Source organism: Coloeus monedula, assembly GCF_965178545.1.
Source record: "Coloeus monedula genome assembly, chromosome: Z".
NCBI lineage: Eukaryota > Metazoa > Chordata > Aves > Passeriformes > Corvidae > Coloeus > Coloeus monedula.
Window position 1 is genome coordinate 52220583 of NC_138822.1, and position 19392 is coordinate 52239974.

Genomic DNA, 19392 nt, shown 5'->3' on the forward strand with positions numbered 1-19392 from the left:
GTCTCAATGAGCACTTCCCCCAGAGGACAGGAGACTGGATCCTCTAGCAGAACCTGCATAAAAGACCCAACAGCTCTGTCTTAAGATTTTATCATACCTTTTTCCAAAAGGATTGATACATTTCAAGTTAAGGACTAAGTTTTAACAGCAAGAGAATAGTCTGTCTTCTTTTCTACAGGTTAAATTTCAAAACTTTGTTTTCAATTGTATAGGCAATTTATAATAAAAAAAAAAAATCCAAGGCCTTGGAAATCTCTGGTGGAATACAAATATCCAGGTAAACTGACAAATAAATTCAGTGCATTACAAAGGAAGCTGTCCTTGGTAAGCATTCTTGTTCTTCACTTACCTTCATACCTGCCTGTCTATTGGGGATCCTGTCTTGTAATGCTTTCTTATCAAAGATATCAAGGAGATGCTTGGCAACCTGTGAGCAACCGTCTGTGTTTTCTGAAACAAGTTGCCTTTGCTGTATCTTTAACTCAGAACTGAAGGCATATTTCCACTCTAGTCTGTGTCAGAGCTTGTCACCATTATATCTTAAAAGCTAATTTCTGCTACTGTGCTCTTCCCCACCACCCAGGGATCTCAGGCTGGTGAAACAGATTGAGCTTCAATTGCCTCAGCTTTAGCACATCCCTTTCATGCCTCAAGTTTCCAGGGGCTTCCTCTCACAACCACCTCCATGAAGCAGAGAGCCACCAGGAAAGCAGAAGATAGTCGTCTGTGCTTTGGGGATGGGAGCATGGGGAGGGAAGATGCCCTTAATGACTTTGAAGATGTGCTTCAAAGTCAATGAAAGCTTGTTTCATTGTGGAATTAGTAACTTCTGTGTTTTTTGCTGCAGAGTATGCAGTAGGAGACAGATTGATGGGTGCCTAAGAATCCTGGGCTGCACATTCAGAATTATTCAAGGGAAGTTTGTAGACACAGCCTCCTCTTGCAAACTTATTTAACATGAGGTATTTCAGTGGGCAAGTCTTGCTTTCAACAAGGCTAAACACTGTGCTGAAATCCATTCTCCTTCATAAAAACTTTATAAAGACACAGGGGAAAACATGGCAGTGAATGTGACAATAAATTAAGCAGGTGCTTGAGTGCAATCTCAGATTTGTGTGGGTTTATTGGTTCGTTTTTAGGTATATTCTTGCTGCAGTGCTTTCCTGAAGGAGGATTCATGACAGGGATTATCATGTTGACTTTATATGAAACATAGTTTGTAATAGAAAGCTTTCACGCTTCCTTTCACAAGCTGCTAAATAGTCTTTATTATCCCTGCTTCTCTGTGAGTAGATAGAACTAAAGAGGTAAAGACATTTTGCACTGATTTGCGGAAGTATAATTGGTTACTTGGAATTAATAAGAAAAATCCTTCAGAGGAAAAGAGGAACAAGAATAGATTTTGACTGACTATGTTATAATGGAATGAAATTATTTCAGTACTCAGTGTGATAAGGAAATAGTTATGTCAGTATCACTACATACCCATTAGGGCAAACTTGATGGTACCAGATGGAATCTGTAATACAATCCTCTACCACAGTAACTTTCAGGGGTAGTAAGACAGCACTGCTACCTGAGCTGAATCTAACTGCAGCTAATCAGACCTAGATTTCCTATCATTATTTATTTTAGTAATTGAATGTTGGTTACAGCACAAGTGAGCTGAATGATCAACCCTCAGAGAAAGGATCATATGTGGACTGAAATAGGGAAAAAACCCCAGATTTTGCATCCTGAGGCAGGGAAAGCAGTGTTAGTACAGCTCTACTTGCTGTCTGATTTCTCAGGGAGCTTGCTGCCATACCAAATCTGCAGTTGGATTTGGGTAGCTGGCAGGGCCTCAAGATAGTGTTCAGATTCCCTCTGGACATTTTCTTGAAGGACAGCAATCTGTCTTCATAATCTTCATAGTCTTTGTGTGTTTGTTCTTTCAATTCTGTCAAAGTTCTTTTTCCCCACTTTTTAAGTGAAAAGTCATCTTGAGTTAAAACCACCTCTTATGGTGGTTTGCTCTATGCAGAAATGATGCTGTTTGGATTAGGGTGCTCCCCAATCTGCCTTGCAGAATATGGATGTTTGGAATTTGAGAAAAGAGCCCAAGTTCTCGTCTTCACTGTCTTGAGTCCAGTCCTCCTGCCAGCAGTTTGATTTCCATGTAGATCCCATCAGTAACCTCTCCAGGCTGCAGTGAAGCTGCAGATGATTGCAACAGCACCTTTCTCATTGATTAGACAGGGTCATGACAATGGGAAAGCATGACCTGCTCAGTGATTTGGTGCAGTTGGTTTTCCTGAGATTGGAATCTGTGCCTTGGCACTCAGCAAAAGATGGCTTCTCACCTGTCCAACAGCTGCTTTCTCTTCTGAATGCAATGGCTCCCTTGGGATCAGGACTAACAGGGCAGGAACTGGACTATCCAGGCAGCTCTTGCTTTGTGAAGCTTCACCTCCACCCTAAGTGTCCTTTTCAGTTTTGACAGCCTCCTCTGCACCTGCCTTGGTGGACAGCAGCCTGAAGAGACCTTTCAGAGCTCTGTGGAAGATGCAGGAGTAAGACACACATGATGAAGCACCCCCTAACAGATGTATCATGTGTTGTTTAGCATGGGCTCAGCCCATTACAAACTTCCAGCCCAATGAGTTTTGTACCTTACCTTGCTGCACAGCAAGCATGGAGAAGAGGCCTTGTGGCCTCCAAAACAAGATGAGCCAGGAATCCTTTCCAACAGTTTATTTGGCCACTCAGGTTTTTCTGCATGATGGGATGTTCTCCAGTACAGCAAAGGACTCCACACTGGAGAACATTCATTGTATCATGAGATTTGTGTTCAGCTCCTTGTCTGCTGTCTACTTTAATCTAAGGTCTCTACATTTTCAGACCCTCCCACCCATTCCTGGCATTTGCAAAGTTGTCTCTCGACAGTAAAAGCACTTCCTTGTCTGGCTGTCAGTTTAGCATTCCTGAGCTTAGACCTGTTTTTCCTGCAGTGCTTCAATCTATGCATATTTCCTCTGCACCTCCTTTTTTTTCTTTTCCTTCTGTCCCTTCCTACCACACACACATTTTTCCTCTTGGGATGCTCTGGTCTGTCACTGCCTTGTGTTTTGCCATTCATGTCTCCCTTCACCAGGTGGGGAATGTTTTCTAAAGGGTCTTACAGACCTTTTGCTTATCACACCACCGTCAAGTGAAAGCTGACATTTTTCATGGCAGTGAAAAAGTATGCCTTGTCTCAAAGCCCAGTTTCAACCAGGTCTTTTCATTCACTAGCATTTTTCCACAGCCTGTGTTTTCCACCCTTGTTCTGAAAACTTTTGCAAGCAGTAATTGCATTTCCTCACTAACAACCTGTGAACTTTGTGTGTCTGTGCCCATCCTTTCTACCATCTCGAAGTTAAATGACACAAACAAAAATTCTTCTTGATCAGCAGTGTTTAGCATGTGTCACCTCTTGACCCTCTGTGGTGAGCCAGATGCTGTGCAGGTCTCACAGTCGTGCGCCTGCCAACTGGGTCAGTCTGTTGGCCTATCGGGGAGGAAGTGATTGGGTGGTGCAGCAAGCTGAAGCGTCTGTGCTTTGTTTTTCTTCTTTTTTTTTTATTTTTTTTACTTTGCTTTGCTAAGGTTGGATTTGTGGAAGGAAGCCACTGCTGAGTCCGTGTCATAGGGGGAAGAGAGACATGCCGCCTTGGTTCAGCAAAAGTTTATGTGCTCTCAATCTTTCCTGAAGTTTCTATCTTGCAGACCTGGCAATTTCCTGTTTCCTTCTTGCTGGCCCTGATCTTCCTAGAGATAGTGCCAAAGTGAGAAAGCACTGTCTTAGGGCCGGAGAACAATTCCACTAACTTGTAAGCACTCAATTCCAGCTGCTGGCTGAACAGATCCTCCTCTCCTGTGGAAGTCCCAGGAATCTGTTACACTGCATGTTATTTGCGAAGAGAGAGGCTGAAAAAAATTTTAACTGGACTGAGCAGCCAGTTTTGGGTATTAAATCACAAAAACAATGTGAAAAATTCTGAGCAGCCCTGTGAAATAGACCGTAAATGCCTCATATAGAAACTTGGTTGTTTTGGAGGTTTTTTTCTCTGGTGTTTATTCGTTGGTGTTGGTAGTTTTTTGCAAACCTTTGGCATGTTCATAGCTACATGAATCCAGTTCCAGGTCTGGAACAATTAAGTATGAAGGACTGTATAAAATGCATCTTTTTACACACCTGGAAAAGTGGAAATTCTTGTCTCTTCAGAAAGGGGCTAATTTTTGATTGCTCTCAGGTTTTGGCTTCTGTTCTCCTTCAAAGTACACTTATAGTTTCTGCGGCCCACAGTTACACTGGAACCAGCAACTTTCCTCATTCAGTGCAGTACAGAAATGCCAAGGTTTTCTGTACTGTAAGTACTTTGCAAGTTGGATTCATCAGGGAAGTCAGAGTGAGTTGAAGAGGCTCAGTACTCAGTGGGAAGAAAATGTAGGTGGTTTCATGGAGATACAGAGGAATTAAATGCTACAGCCAAGGTTACACAGAAAATCACCCTACCCTATAGATCAGGGCTGTGCACATTAGCAAGTCAAGAGGGAACTGGACTGTGCTTTCGAAGAAGTGAATGAACTACAAGTGTTGGAATAGGAGTTAGTAAAGCTGGCTTTCAACTGGGAGCAGAAACTCTATCACCCCAAAGCTTGCTTGTGTGCACTCTCTCATCACCTCCTTCTCTCCCTCAGTCCATCCTTCACCTCATGCAGGTCCCTTTCTCTCCATTGGCATGAGCCACAGGTTCACAAAAGGAAAGGTGTCCATCTGCAGTCCCATAAGGTGGCATATTTACCTCAGTAAATGGCCTTGCCATGAGAATGGCAAACCTTCCATTGTGCTGCAGCTGCCACATTGTCTCCATCGAGTCATAAGCATCTCACTAGCCACCTTGCACGACTTTGAGTGTGTCCTCTGATTTTACAGCAGCTTTGCAGAAACTCAATTCAAAGAGGCATGGATACTATTCTGTTTAGGTTGCAAAGCTCTTCCCTCTTAGTCTGAATTAAGCCTGAGATACCTTAGGACTCCTCTCAGTGGACTGTCTCATCTGTGCAGGGTCTGGGAGTCTTGGTGCTGTAGCCACTAAACATCAGAGGGTTTTTTGGAAAGCAAGAGACAGAAAGAGAATGCATTTTTCTGTTTCAGACCAGGAAAAAAGGATCAGAGATTCTCCAGGTAAGAACAGAATTACATGAAGTTTTGTCTGCTTGACATGAAATGAACCTGAGGTAGTTTGACAGCAGTAATTCACCTTTTAGAGAACTGGTTTTGTATAATGGAATAGCTTCTGTTTTTCTTCTTGTTAATGTCTTTAGGCAATTCCCATTGATGGGAACCGATCTCATTGTTTTTTAGTGCCATGTGAATACTTGCATTACTAGTAGTGACCTTGTTCACACTGCCTGCAGTTGCTTTTTAAAATATGGTGTTTCTGCCTTCAAGGAAGGGAGAGGGGAAAGTAGACTACGCAGTGTTTTCAGGTATTCTCTCATGTGTGATATTTTCAAATTGTGATTTACCTGTAATGTGTGTAATTTAGTCCTTGTGGTAAGCTAAGTGTTTGGTATAGGACTCTAGAACAAAACAGCTTTTCTCTCTTGTGCTTGTCTAGCTGAAGAAAACATTATGTAAAAAAAAGGAGATACAAATTTTGACTAGGTGAAGAAGTAACAATGTACAGATACATGTTCTACAGCTGTGTGCTTTACCTCATCACTGCTGGTTATTCCCATTAAACATCTTCCAAGACCACGTCTGCTAGAGATGTATGGAAAGGCCATATTTTGGGGCTAGTTATGGACTGTATGAAATGGACTCTGATGAACACCTGCTCCCAAACACCATATTTCTTCCATTATGTGGCTTTAAGTGAAACCCAAAACCGTAGTTAGTGTTTCTTGTATTTAATTGGCAAAGTAGGCTTACAGTGCATACACTGAATGCTGGCCATAAGCCATAAAAACTATGCATACTTTGCGAAGAAAAATTAACATCAGAACTAACTCCCCGGAGACTTTTTTCCTCCCCTTAACCCATTACAAAGCTCAGGCAGACAGGGACTATGATGCCAGCAGATCAGTAATGCAGAGAAAATTCTTGTGCAAGATTTATACAACAGTTTTGAACATGTGATGCTCAAAACAAGGGTAAAGATACTCATCACAAATATGTGTGAAGCCTTTGCCTCATGAGATTTCTCTGAGAGCTGCAGATTATTCCCATCTCTAGTAGTCAGTTCAGAGCAATTGCTTCTGTCCAAATCTCACTTACACCAGCTGGGAAATGACTGTTAACTTTGAAACTCCACGGTGTTCCGGTTTTGATTGAGCTTCTGCTTAAAGAAAAATAAAGTAAACGAGATTATGGAAACAATTACAGATAGCTACAAGTCCACTTGTTACTGTATCTACCTTCATTTTTCAATTTAAAACATTACATTAGCCAGCAGAGTAGCAAAGTAGTGGAGTTCTGTTTTCAAAAGCCTTGCAGACAATATTGTTTTTTCCCCTCACAAATTAATGCACCGGCTTTCTGAGCTTGAAGACATCCTCAGAGTATTTGGCTCACAGCTTGAAGTGTGTTCATTAACTTTATTAAAGGGTGCATAGGTTATCAGCAGTGATAAGCTTAATATTGAGTTTGCCTGTTGAGACTCACAAAAGCTTCAAAGCATGCATTAGTACACAGACGGAATTTGTTCACCCGCATTTGTTACATCCTAGAACTTGGTATGGCATAGCCTGTCATGTCAGGCTTCTCCTTTAGGATAATAATCCAGGCTCCTTTCAAACCAGCAGACAAGGAAAGGCTCTTCTACAAGACAAATCTCCCCATCCTAACAGAGGAGAGATCCTCAAGGATGGTGGTCAAGCCTCTGACATCAAACATAGAGGACCCTTCACTGCTGAGCGGATGGCAGTCTGTAGGCCAACCATTTGTCAACATTGGGTGCAAAGTCCTGTTTGAACTGGTGCTAGCTGAAAGAGTGTCAGACTACTCTTAAAACATGACCCTTTTTCCTGCCCCTAGACAAGACTTAAATTTATCCTGGTCTGAGAGGTTATAAATCATGCTTTGAGGGGCCAGGAGAAAGGAATGTGTTAAGAGGAATCTGTACTCCATGTTTGCATTTCATTAACACTTAGAGGCCCCAGTCAAGATCAGGATCTGTGGAGATGTAACACAATGGCTAGATGCAAGTGAGAAGCAGGAGGGAGTTTCAGTTTTGGAAGAGGTCACAAGAGGGTTTTTCTTGGCCTGTTAGAGGAGACCATCCCATACAAGCAAGGCAGCATGCAAGAAAGAGAAAGAAGCCAATGTGGTGCACTTTCCCAGGTGCTGAGTGCTAAAAATGCATTTACCTGGAAGATAATGGGAAATGCATAAAAATGAAATGTGGCAGGGACTATATCATACTACAGTTCAAAATGTGTAAGTGGTATTTGTTCATAGTCAATCTGCTAAAACCATGTTTTCTTCAGATTCAGTGTGTCCAGGAAATGGTAGAACGTCACACTTCGCCTATTATAAGCATGTCCCTTGGGTGCCTTTGTGCTAGAAAAGGCTTCAAATATCAGACAACTTTACTGTAGGTGTTTGCAGCTTTCTAGTCATCTCCAGTAAAATCAGTCATTAGGTAATAGCATTGTTTCACCTCAGGGTACAAACTGTCTTTCAGAAACAAAAATATTGGGATTTTTTTATCACAATAACAAAAATTACCAACTTCTGTGTGTCTAGAGATAAACAAATATCATGCAAGAATTTCCACCACTTTTTACAGTTTGCAGGTGATCACTTCAGTTAGTTTTAGCCATTTAAAGTCTTTGGGCATATTGTCAAGAGTTTAAGCTTCACCTGCAATCAGCGTGGGCAGACAGTCACCACCAAAGGGGCTTATCCCACTCATTGGGGGCATAAGTTGAGTTGCTTCTGTGAGCAGTGAAAAGCATATCCTTGACAGAAACTGCCTTGGCAAGTCCAAAGACTGTGATTATTTATCCTTCCCTGGCAGCCTCCCTAAAGGTTGCTAACTAAACAGGGCTCCTGCCTTCTCTAGGTGTTCCCTAAATGCAGCAGGGAGTAAGCTAAGAAACGCTGTCATCAGGCTGATAACTTCCATTTTATAGGAATTTGGACACCTAATGGTGTCTAGCAGCATTGGTGGCCCCAAACCTTATGCTCATCTCATGCAGATGAGCCCAGCTGCAGGAGGTGCTAGGCTGGCCTCTGGATCAAAGATTCCTGTGGATACAATGGTGGCAACTGTACATGCACAGGAAGGAACAAAACCTCCAACCTCCCCATTCTCTTCCTCCTACATCATCAAACCAAGGTAGCCACAGCTCTTGTTTATGAGCAAGGAAAGAGACACTCAGCATTCAGCCATTCACCCTCTCCTCGGGGAGAAGGAAGTGGCTGTACTGAGGTCTTGAATAAGCACAGAGCCTCTGGTTATGCTTTACTGAAAAATACCTGTTTCAAGGCAATACCAGAAGGAAATATCATCCAGGACCTTATTTTATTGGACACTATGTCAGCAGTCTGTAATGACTCTCACACCCCAAAATCACTGGAATGCAATTAATGCAGTGTAAGTTACTGCACATAAATTACACATTTTCAATGAAACATATATGAATCTTGCAAAAAATTTAAGGCCACTCGACAGTCAGGGCTAGGAAAACCCTCACTTCCTCCCAGGCCAGGTGGGGGGTTGTGTATCTCTGAGGTATGTATTTAAACTCCACTCTCTGTGGCAATCGACAAAATACAGGGTCAAGTAATTAGTGCTTGTGGTAGCAGCAGATAGAGAGCTCGAAGGACTTGCCAGATCCTCCCTAGCCCTACTTCTTCCCTCACATACAAGTATACTTACCAGTCAGAAAGAAAAACAGCCTCTGATCTGTATTTTCATTCTTATCTTTTCCAGCCACTTCCACATCTACAACTGGGACAAGTCATCTCACAAAATGTGACATAAAGCAGAAAGCCTTCTGTGTAAATGGGGGAGAGTGTTACATGGTTAAAGACCTCCCAAACCCCCCAAGATACCTCTGCAGGTAAGAAATCCTATTTGCTTCTTTCGTTGGAGACATCAGGTTTCACAAATGGTTTTTTCTTTAAAGGAGCACCTGAAAATATCTTCTTCTGAACTTGCATTTCTTCATTTTTTAACCCTGTGGACATGGAAAGAATGCTGACAATGACCTCTGTGTTCTACAGAGGCATATGAGGCATAGCATATGCTATGCTAACTGGGAAATATTTCTGTGTGATAGTGGCACAGTATCTTCCACTGGTGTTTATATGGCACAAAGTAACACAACTTTAGCCTTACGTTAGAAATAATGAAACTGTAAACTACATATTCTGCATTTAGAAAAGAAAAGGAAAGGCAAAAAAAAAAGGGTGTGGAAAATTGCATTGAGTATTACATTTTGTACAGGAGAAACTGTTATTTTAATTGTCTTGTGTGGTAACCAAGCAGTTTCTGGTGAGACAAGATTGACAACTGTTGTTGCATTTAATTGCATAAAAAAAACAATGAATGTCATGGTCATGGTGGAGGCTACTATTTTGTGTGCGGATCTTGATTCATGAAGTCATATGAGTTTAGTTTAGGGGGGTGCTTGTGCACCTTTTTCAGGTCCTGGCTGTGCTGTATTGGACTACTGCAATAGTTCCTTGCATCAGAGAACATCCATGAAGACCACAGCACTGAAATTTACCTCCTGTGTGGGAGTATGTCATGTAGCATTTACCACTGAAGATTAACTAGTCATAGGGACTGCTTCTCACTAGCTTGAGAAGAAACTCAGCATTTAAACCTTGGGAAACATCCTTGGTACTTAAGAGGGCTGAGTGAAAAGGGTGCATTTTTGTGTGGATATTGCTGTTTTTCAGACAAAGAGATGGTGGTCAGTGAAGACCATCATCTGCTGTTAACTGCATAATTTTTAAAGTCTACTAGGACTAAAAATGGAAAAACACTAATTGTAGAGATAACTTTGGTAGGTGTGTTAGGTGAAGGTCTGTGATGCTTTTATTGAGGCCAGGAAGAAATTGACTGCTTGTCTTTGGTTTTTTGGGTTTTGTTTTTTTGGGTTTTTTTAAAGGAAAACAAACAAACAAAAGCCATCAAAAAGCCCCACCAAACCTCACAGTGTTCTGTTTACCTGTAAGTTTTCTCTTTTTTTGTAGAAAGATGTTACCTGCACATCATGGGATTTGTTTGCTTTGGATTTTCATGGATTGCTGTGCTGCTGAAAGCAATGAATATTCCATTGACTTCTAGGATCATTTTTAGCTAAAGTGAATATGGAAAAGTTATATATGCTGTGGGTTGGATTCTTTTTTGAGAAAGAGAAAGAAAGATTTGTGTTAAATTTACATGGTTGTTGTAAGCCAGCATTCAAGATGAGCAGTTTGCTATGACTCTCCAGAGCATGTACAAGAGCTTATGTGTTTCAACTTCCTATCCAATCCCATTCAGAAAACTCCAGTGAATGGTAAAGCTGAGCACAGAGCTGACTTGCTAATCATTACTATTGTCTTGTTAGTTTCAGAGGTATCCCATCTTCATTGGCAGGGGGACTTCTTTATTTTAGTTCAGACATCTGTGTATGTTCTTTGATGATGTTACAGACTGGATAATTTTTTAATCAAAAATCTTGGAGACATTTGTATGAAGTGGGGGCTGTTTTTCCCTACTGTAGACAAGAAATAATCTTTAATTCTGGGGCTGGATTTCAAGGAAAAGGCAATTCCCAGATTTGGCAGATGTGCCTCTGCCTGGGTGGTCCAAGACCTATTTGGAAAAAGCATCAGAGCTATAAAGTTAGACAGGGTGAATCTCATTTACAATGAGGAAGCAGAGAAAGATTCTTACCCTGGGAACAGTCAGGGCCACCACTATTTTGCAGGGGCATTTGCTATGCCCTCTAATACTTGCCAGAACCAAAATTTTATGTTGTGTAGTAAAACTGGATGCAATACAGCTACATAAGAAATAGAAGTGAGTACTTGAAAGTGGGTGTACTGGGAAATTGAAGCGACAAAATACAGTTTTCCTTCTTTAAAAATAAAGATGTCCACTTTTTATTCTGCCATTCCAGTTAATTAAAATAGGTATTTAACCAGTACACATTGTCTTCATTGTTCTAAGAAAATAAATCTACTCCCAGAACATGCTTCTGGAAACAGAATGCTTGAAATATGGTACTTGCTCTTCATATTTCTGCCTCAGTAGCAAGTTCACATTTTTCCATATGGTCCATCTGTTGAGAGCAAAAACAAAATTTCTAAATCATAAGCCATATCGTTCTAAATTGGTTTTATCCATAACCAAAAAAACATGACTCAGATTCAAAACAACCATGGAAATTTCCAAGTAATATCTCGGGTGTTGTAAATCCCCTATTCTGTTTAAAAAAAAAAAAAATCCTAAATTCATCTTTGGTTAAAATCTGGCTATGTATTTTTTTAAAATGTATATTATAGAATATATAGTAATCATCTGGACAGGATCAGATCTTGCTCTTACAGATACTGATGTGAACTTCAAGAAAATACTCTGCTTTCAAGAGGTAACCATGTGAAATGTTCGAGAAGTGTATGAAGACTTAGTAAAGCATTGTACAGCTACATCTATGGTAGCATATATGTTCCCCACATGTATTTTAATTAAGGCCCAAGACCAAGCAAAACAAAGTCTCAAAATAGAACAGATGAAATAGGAAGCTTTGAGACTACTTAAATAAACTAGTGTATAAAATTTTCAGAAGCTTCATAGGAACATGAGTCACATTTTGAAAACTTCATAGACTTAGGAAGCCTGGATGTTACTGGCTTCCTATGAGACTGAGATTCCTAGGTCGTTCTGTTCAGTTGGAAATGTGTCCCCAAGTTCATTGAAGACAAAAAGTTTTCAATAAATGCAAAATTAATACCAAAAATCCTAGTATTTCCTTCCTACTTGAAAAAATCTATATTAATATGATATCTGTTACACTTTTAGAGTGCTCTTTTGAAGTATCATACCATGAAGGACTTGATAGTCTGACTAATTGATTTCTGACTTGCAGACACATCTCTTCTAGTGGTTTTGTTGTTACTGAAGAATGAAATTTATGTCTGGATTTCATTGGATGAAAATAATGCTACTGTCTTAATAGAAATGTGCTGCTGCTTTTCTTAATAGCAAAAGAGTGAATTATGTACTTTTTAATGATATAGCCATTTTCTATATCTGTCTTCATGTAAAGGCCTTTGTAGAGTAGAAATGGGCAGAAGTTTCTTCCAACCAGCAATTATGAAAACAGCAGTTCCAGAGGTATTCATTCAAGAGACAGGATAGAAATACTAGTTCTGACTTAGGCAATGAACTGCACTACTGAGTACTGTACTTCCCATGGAAATAAAAACATTCTGTCCCACAATGCATTTGTTTGTAAGCAGTGAATGAAATGGAAATATGAGTTCCTGAACCATCCAGCCATTCCTCTCCTGATGAAAAACAGTTTAATGTGTTCAGTGTCCACTGAACACATGCAAATGCTGCTGTTTGCAACTACTGTGTGTAGAGGGAAAAAAAGCAATTCTTCTATTACATATGGTTCAGTATTTTGGTTTTACCCAGTTAATATAATAAATAAATGGTCCAGGTAGCCTTTTTTAAGTCAGAAAGGAAATTTTAAGGCTCTCACAGCACAAACATACACATTTTGCTCTAAGTTGTTTGACTTCAACTTTTGCTACTGTCAAAAAGGAAAATGGTACATGGATAATGATCTAGAAAAGAAAGTTACAACAAAAAATGTCTGAAAACTTTGAGTAGGACGAGGTGTTTGGGAAAGGACACCATCTCAAGCTGATTGTAAAAGTACAGTCTACAGGAAACAACCTTCCAAACTGCGCTGGAAACCGTGCTGCAGTGCACATCTGAGCAATAAAATGCCTTTAGCATTCACACATCATCATAAGCAGAGAGGCTCATCTCAGCTTTCCTCTCAGCTGGCCTGCCCTGGGCCCATTCTCAAGGGCAGGTGCTGCAGCCCATTTGCTGGCAATGGTTTCAGAGCAAGTATAAACACACCTGAACTGTTTTCGGCGCCATCTCGACAGGGCTGATCCTGCTTGGTCTGGAAGTGATTTCAGCATTGTCTATACCGGTGCTCAAGTTGTTTTCATCACCTCCACAGCTGCACCAACATCTGAAAACAAGCACAGACAAAGCAAGCAACCACCAGCAGTCAGTGGCAGGAGGAAAACATGAGGCTTTCAATCGTGTTCCTTGGGAATTTGTAGAGTTGAGCCTGACGAGCAAGATGTAAAGATCCCTGTGAACTGAAAGCAAGCATGCACAGATGCCAACTTTCCAGGGACAGCTATGTAACAAGATGACAATAGCGCAAAATATTTTCACTCTTGATTCAGTAACACACATCAAAATGCTTTCTATCAAAAGCATTTTGCCTTCTATAAGATATGCAAAAAGTCTTCTGTCGTGCCCAGCAATAGCATCTTCTAATGACAGAGTTATCCTTGTTGCATTTTTCTCAGCTGAATATATCTGTGGAAACTGGGATCTCTCCACACTGCGTACTTGTCAAAAAATGTGACCTTGGCTCTGAAGAAATGGAATTCCCTTCCTTAATAAACAAATACATCATTATAGCAAATCAGCTCCAAAGAATCATCTGCAGATCCTCAAAATATACCTTTATTACACAAATATCATTCCTGCATGGTTTATTTAAACAAGATACTAGTGTTTATCCCTGACACTGATCGGATCTTCTGAAAGTCTCACTTGTGCAAGTGCAGCATCCCTGTTTTTTAGGGCTAGAGGCAATTGTGGGAAAGCAGAATTTAAAATATTGGGACAGCTTTCAGCACACATGAAACTCAGATGGATAGAAGAGGAGGTGGAGGATTCTTCTGACCAATATGCATTTGCAAATAAGAAAGCTGTTTATCACCTGACAAGTGAATTATGAAGAAATTTGAAAAAGAGGCTAGCACCATATCATCAGCAGGAGAAAAAGAGTGGGAGATTCTTGCACCCTGGCAAACTCCTCACAAAGACAGGCAATAGAAGTGAGATGTGTTGAAGGAAGCAGGTATCACGTAATTTCAGGTTACTTGCTGAGCAAGAGTGGAGAGAAGAAGGAGGAAGAGCAAAGATTGAAATCTACAGATACTTGGTGTGGTGGACAGTCATTCACACTTAAGTCTGAAGCACAAGAAGCCTGCATTGCTATAGTGATATTTTGGGAGCCTGAGCCCTGCCCCAGAATGGAGAATGAAGGTGAAGGAAGAATTGATAGGCAGCAGCAGAAAAGATGGGCAAATCATAGTAGGGAAATCCCTTCTCTATGATCAACGGGAAAGCTGCCCTGAAGTTTTCTCCAGAAGAGCTGATGAACTGAACGGACAGACAACTCTGGTGCTGCAAATCTTGAGAGCACTTCTGCCCTCTCATTTTACTTATTGTCTGGACTGACTTTTTATCTTTTTGTGAGCCATGTTGAATATACTTTCCCTTGGGTTTGACTTTGTCTTTCACTTTTTGGACTTCTTGTGGCTTTTCTGGGATGCTGTATTAACTATTCCTCCTCAAAGCAAACTACCAGAAGGCACAACATGCCATCACAGAAACAGGGAAATCATGGTATTTTCATAGATTTTATGTGACTAATGAAAGCAGCAGTGTAAATTGTTGTTATGCACTGCACTGCAAATTTTAAAAAAGAACTCAATCTGGTCCCTTTATGAGGTGGAGTAAGCAATGAGCTGGTACACATTTTGCTAGCCATGATTCTCCTTTCTTTTTCAAAACAGACAAGCAAAAAGACTTTTTTTTTTTCTCTGATGGATTTTTGCTGTAAATTTTTTCAAAGTTTTAACTTCTGGAAAGGTTATACTTTCTTGCCTCTCTTCTGATCATTTTTCACTAACACCTAACCAGAAGGTCACTTAATACACTCGCACTCCATAGACCAGCAGATGTAAGTCTGTTAGTGCAGTGGTTTTGGTGTACTATTGCTTATCACGTTTTTGCCCTTTAGGTGCCAACCTGGATTCACTGGAGCAAGATGTACTGAAACTCTGCCCATGAAAATCCAAATCAAAGAAAGTATGTTAAAATAATCTGAACTTTGCTTTCTTCCCCAACTACAGCAACAAAATCAATAGTACTTGGTGTTTTCACAGTTCAGCTGGAACCGGCCTCTTTACTCACTAATTTATGATCTGATTTTCTGAAGTACAATTTGTACACCATGGCATTATTGACCTCCAAAATATTTCTTGTTTGTGTGATTTTTGATCTTTCCATTCATTCACAGATGCATTTGTTTTGCACACAATGGCAGTTTTTCTGTTTGGGAGACTGCTGCAAAGTGCAACCCTAAAAGACCAAACTCATGGAGATGAGTATGTACAGATCTTGTGTCCTTGCTGCCTTGTGGAAAGAGCATCCTAAAACCAATTTGGGTCTCTGGAATGGTGAATTTCTGTCTGAGATCTTGAAACACACTTTGATCTGGATTGGTTTGGTTTTGGCTGGTTTTGCAGGGGGGACTTCTTTACATTTCCACAGAGCAGATGACTTGCTCTCAACATCCTGAGCTATTTTGACACGCTAAACCGAGATTCAGTTTCTGAAAGTGAACTCACCAAGTCATATCAGTTCACACTGAAGGAGCTTCTTTCTTAGCATATATTCACCTCTTCTCTTTTCTCTGTTTTTTTCTCTACCATTTTTTTTTGTTTGTTTTTCCTCTCAGGTGCCCAAATGAATTTACTGGTGATCGCTGCCAAAACTACGTAATGGCCAGCTTCTACAGTACGTCCACTACTTTTCTGTCTGTGCCGCAGTAGAAGCATGCTCAGTCGGTGCTGCTTTCTTGTCGCTGCATCTTTCCTCCAGTTTTTTTGGTTTTTTTTTAACCTGTAACTAGATTTGTTGCCTAAGGCCTAATATTGATTTTCTCTGCCTGTTGCATGAAAATTATAACAAAAAGCAATTGCAAATTGTAATAAAAAGCAATCCTGGGGTTGTTTGGCATTGAGGGTATGGGGAAATGCAAGACTTAGGAATGCTGTGAAATTAACGTTGAACGTGTGATATGGACTCCCTGCTGACATCAAGCAGAAAAAGTACAAAAATGGCATTTTAAAAGTCTCTCATTTTATTTGCCACAAAACACTTATGAGTCATGTTACAGGCCAGCACTCCCTCAACCAAAGGATGGGTAGCTAGTCCTCTACTTACATACGAGATTTGCTTTTGGAGCTAGAGGTTAAGGGCAACTGAAGTGCTTACATCGTTTCTAATGAGTACCTGACGAACAGGATCAACATGTTCTTCCTCCTCATTGTTCAGGCTTCAGTGGAAAGAGCACAGAAAGAAAAAGAAAGGGGGGAGAGATGACTTAAACAATGGGGTCTAACATATTTTGGGTATATCATGGGTAACAGATGCAAGAGATCAAGGATTACTTGGCCAAATGAAAGTATCAGACATGCACATACACAGTCTGCTAGAACCAGCACTGCAGTCTCATCCCGTAAGGTTTCCTATGGAGGAGTGGGCTAATTATTATTACTTGACAGGGAGTAGCAGCAGGTACACTCTATTTTCTCTCTTTGGCTATAGCAAAGTCAAGGGTAACATATAAGAAAACTGCTTAGATCTTACATTTAAATGCATGTGTACTACTCACAATCAATTGTTGCTGGCATCAGAATGTACTGTGATCTAAAAGCAGTATTATAAAAACAATTTTTTTTTGATGGATTACTTGCCAGCATAGAAAGGTTATAGGCTAGCTTGATTTAATTTCCATTGGTATATAGGACAAAAAGCTGTAAGCACGTGCTGGACATTTTGGAGCCTGAAGAAATGCACAGGTTTTCTCTTATACTGATGGATGAAGAACACCCATACATAATTCATACTTTCCGTCATGGAAGCTACCCTCATAAATCCCAAGAGTGCTGACTGGGGACCAGACCTTCCAGCACTCGAGTGGGCATTTTATGCCCTGTTTTAAAAGCTTTATTAGTGTGAGTTATATTTAAAAGCGTCTGGTAACTATGGATTTAAAATTTTTTATGCTATTACAGTATTTGTTTACCAAATGTTAGATTTAAGTGGCCTTTTCTGTGGATTGTGATGAAAAGTGCTGTTAAGATTTTCTGATCTTAGAAGAATAATTTAAAAGGAGGCAGTGTAAAAATACAAGATCCATTGTTTGCTGCTGAATTTTATCTGAAAACTATAGAAGAATTGTATGTTGATTATAAATCCCTTTTCCAACCTAGGAGAAAAAAAAAACTTAGGTGGGTTTTCATTCATTCAACCTAACTCTGGTTGGGATTTTTAAAGACACCAGATTGAGATTTTCTGAAGTTGCCTGCATAGAAAAGGCACAGATGCCCTTGCCTTGCTGCAAGAGTTATGCTCAGTGTTAGTACTTAAGTTGGTCAAGCCCTTCCTCTCCTTGAAATGCAGAGGCAGGAGAACACACCACTACCTCCCTTGGGCCACTCTGAGAGCCCCAGCCAATGGCTATGAGACTCTGGCGCTCCTGCCTGCCCTGCATCTGCACTACAACATCTGGTTTCTTATACTGCTAAACATCTTGAAATGACACTTTTGGAAAGGGTCCACTGAGGGCACATTTATACTTAACTAAAAAAAAATAAATGAAGAAGCATTTATATGACTTTTTATTATTAAACCCAAAGCTGACCAGAGCATACTATTCAAAAGAGAACTTCAGTGACAGTTCTCTAAAGGTGAATGGTGCATCTGAGGCTTAAAGCCAAACTCATATTTTGCACCAAGTGTTGTGATTGATTAATTTAGCTCTGTAGATGCAGCTTTTGCGAAGTACAGAGCAAATTGGGATGCTAAACAACATAAGTGCTAGTAGGAAACAAAAGTGTATGTGTGAACTATACAGCTAACTAATTTCACTTGCGTTCAGAAGGGTCTTTCCTCATTTGGAGAGAAAGGCAGTGGGGTGCCATGCCAAGTTTGCCTACTGATGAGCTGTTACTGTCTCAATTTGGCTGTTAAAGAAAATTGTCTTCAGAAATCTACCCTGGAGCTGGTATTTGAGAGTCCAGAAGTTACTGGGCTGAGGACGTTTTGCCAGATCAGAACAAGGCACCACTGGGCATTCTGGAAATGCCCTGTCTCACCAGAGTACATGGCTAACTGGCTTATCTTGACTCATCTCAGGAGCCTGGCTGGCAGACCCTGTAGTGTCCTTTTCTTGAGTACAGCAGTCACAACTGCTACCAGGCATGCTACCCTGTATTTTTGCTGTGACTGCTTTGACTTTGAGGCTCATGGTCCACCACTGGTCCATAAGACAGCAGAAGGCAATCCACAAATGGTTGCAAAAATAGATCTGCTCCATGCAGATATATTTGCTGTGTCTGAATGTTCACACATTCTCTCCCTTGAAGTCAATGAATCATGGCAAATGGAGGAGAGCAAAAGTAATGAGTTAACATTAAAAGTTTTGGGTAATTTTCATGTGGTTAGGCATGAGAACTCTCATAGCATCACTGTGCAGAATGATCCCTGGGATAAGAAAGCCATGAATTAATAGAAGGTTGAGGAAACCTCTCTGGAGTTTTATCACATATAAACCCTTTGTCCTCTTAAATGCCCCCAAGGGACCAAGGACCCCACCCAAAGGGCCAGTGGACTTGCTTACTTCACTAGTTAACTATTACATATGAATTGTGGATTTAGAACTGCCCATGGGCATGCCGTGGGCCTTCTTGGGCATCAGCTGAGCACAGTCCATGCCTTCCTTCAGCATGGGCCACCACTTTAAATCATATCCATTTTAGCTCTGCCATCCCTGATGAGCAAGAGTGACGGTACCAAGAGGGACAGAAGGAATTTTCTTTTTTAGATGATAGCCCTGCCTCATATTGTCACGGTGAACCTCGCTGAGTCATTAAAGGGAGCAAGAGTTGAGAAAAGCTCCAATATTCTAGAGCTAGTTACTGTGTGATGGCCTTGATTTTTCAGCCTTTTCATATAAACTACAGGTCTTCAAAAGTCTGCTTTTAGCTATTCTACTACTTCGGTATTTCCCATTTTCTATATATTTCTCAAGCAGTCACATCTGTATGAGGGTAGTAGACAATCTTACCTGAAATTTTCATTTTCTAAAGCCTTTCAGCACCCTAAATTGTACACTTTATGTGCTGAGACCAAGACTCCTAAATGAACAAACAGATTTGAAAAATGCCATTGTCCATCTTTTGCTCAACATTGAAAAAGACAGGTTTTCACTATAAACTGCTCAGTTAATGTTCACTAA

At 40.5% G+C, this 19392-nt stretch overlaps 1 protein-coding gene across 3 annotated transcripts in view; it reads left to right on the plus strand.

Moving 5' to 3' along the window:
- The window catches only part of NRG1 (neuregulin 1), a gene marked incomplete at both ends in the record, with an annotated part of 173024 nt that overhangs the window by 137052 nt on the left and 16580 nt on the right, over positions 1-19392 (plus strand). For 2 of the 3 annotated variants that reach the window (XM_082301817.1, XM_082301815.1), the window contains 2 exons: positions 8967-9096; positions 15106-15173. In XM_082301817.1, coding sequence (XP_082157943.1) covers positions 8967-9096; positions 15106-15173 — 198 coding nt within the window. Of the gene's footprint in view, positions 1-8966; positions 9097-15105; positions 15174-15825; positions 15885-19392 lie in introns of all 3 variants that reach the window. The other variant, XM_082301816.1, reaches the window with a different exon arrangement.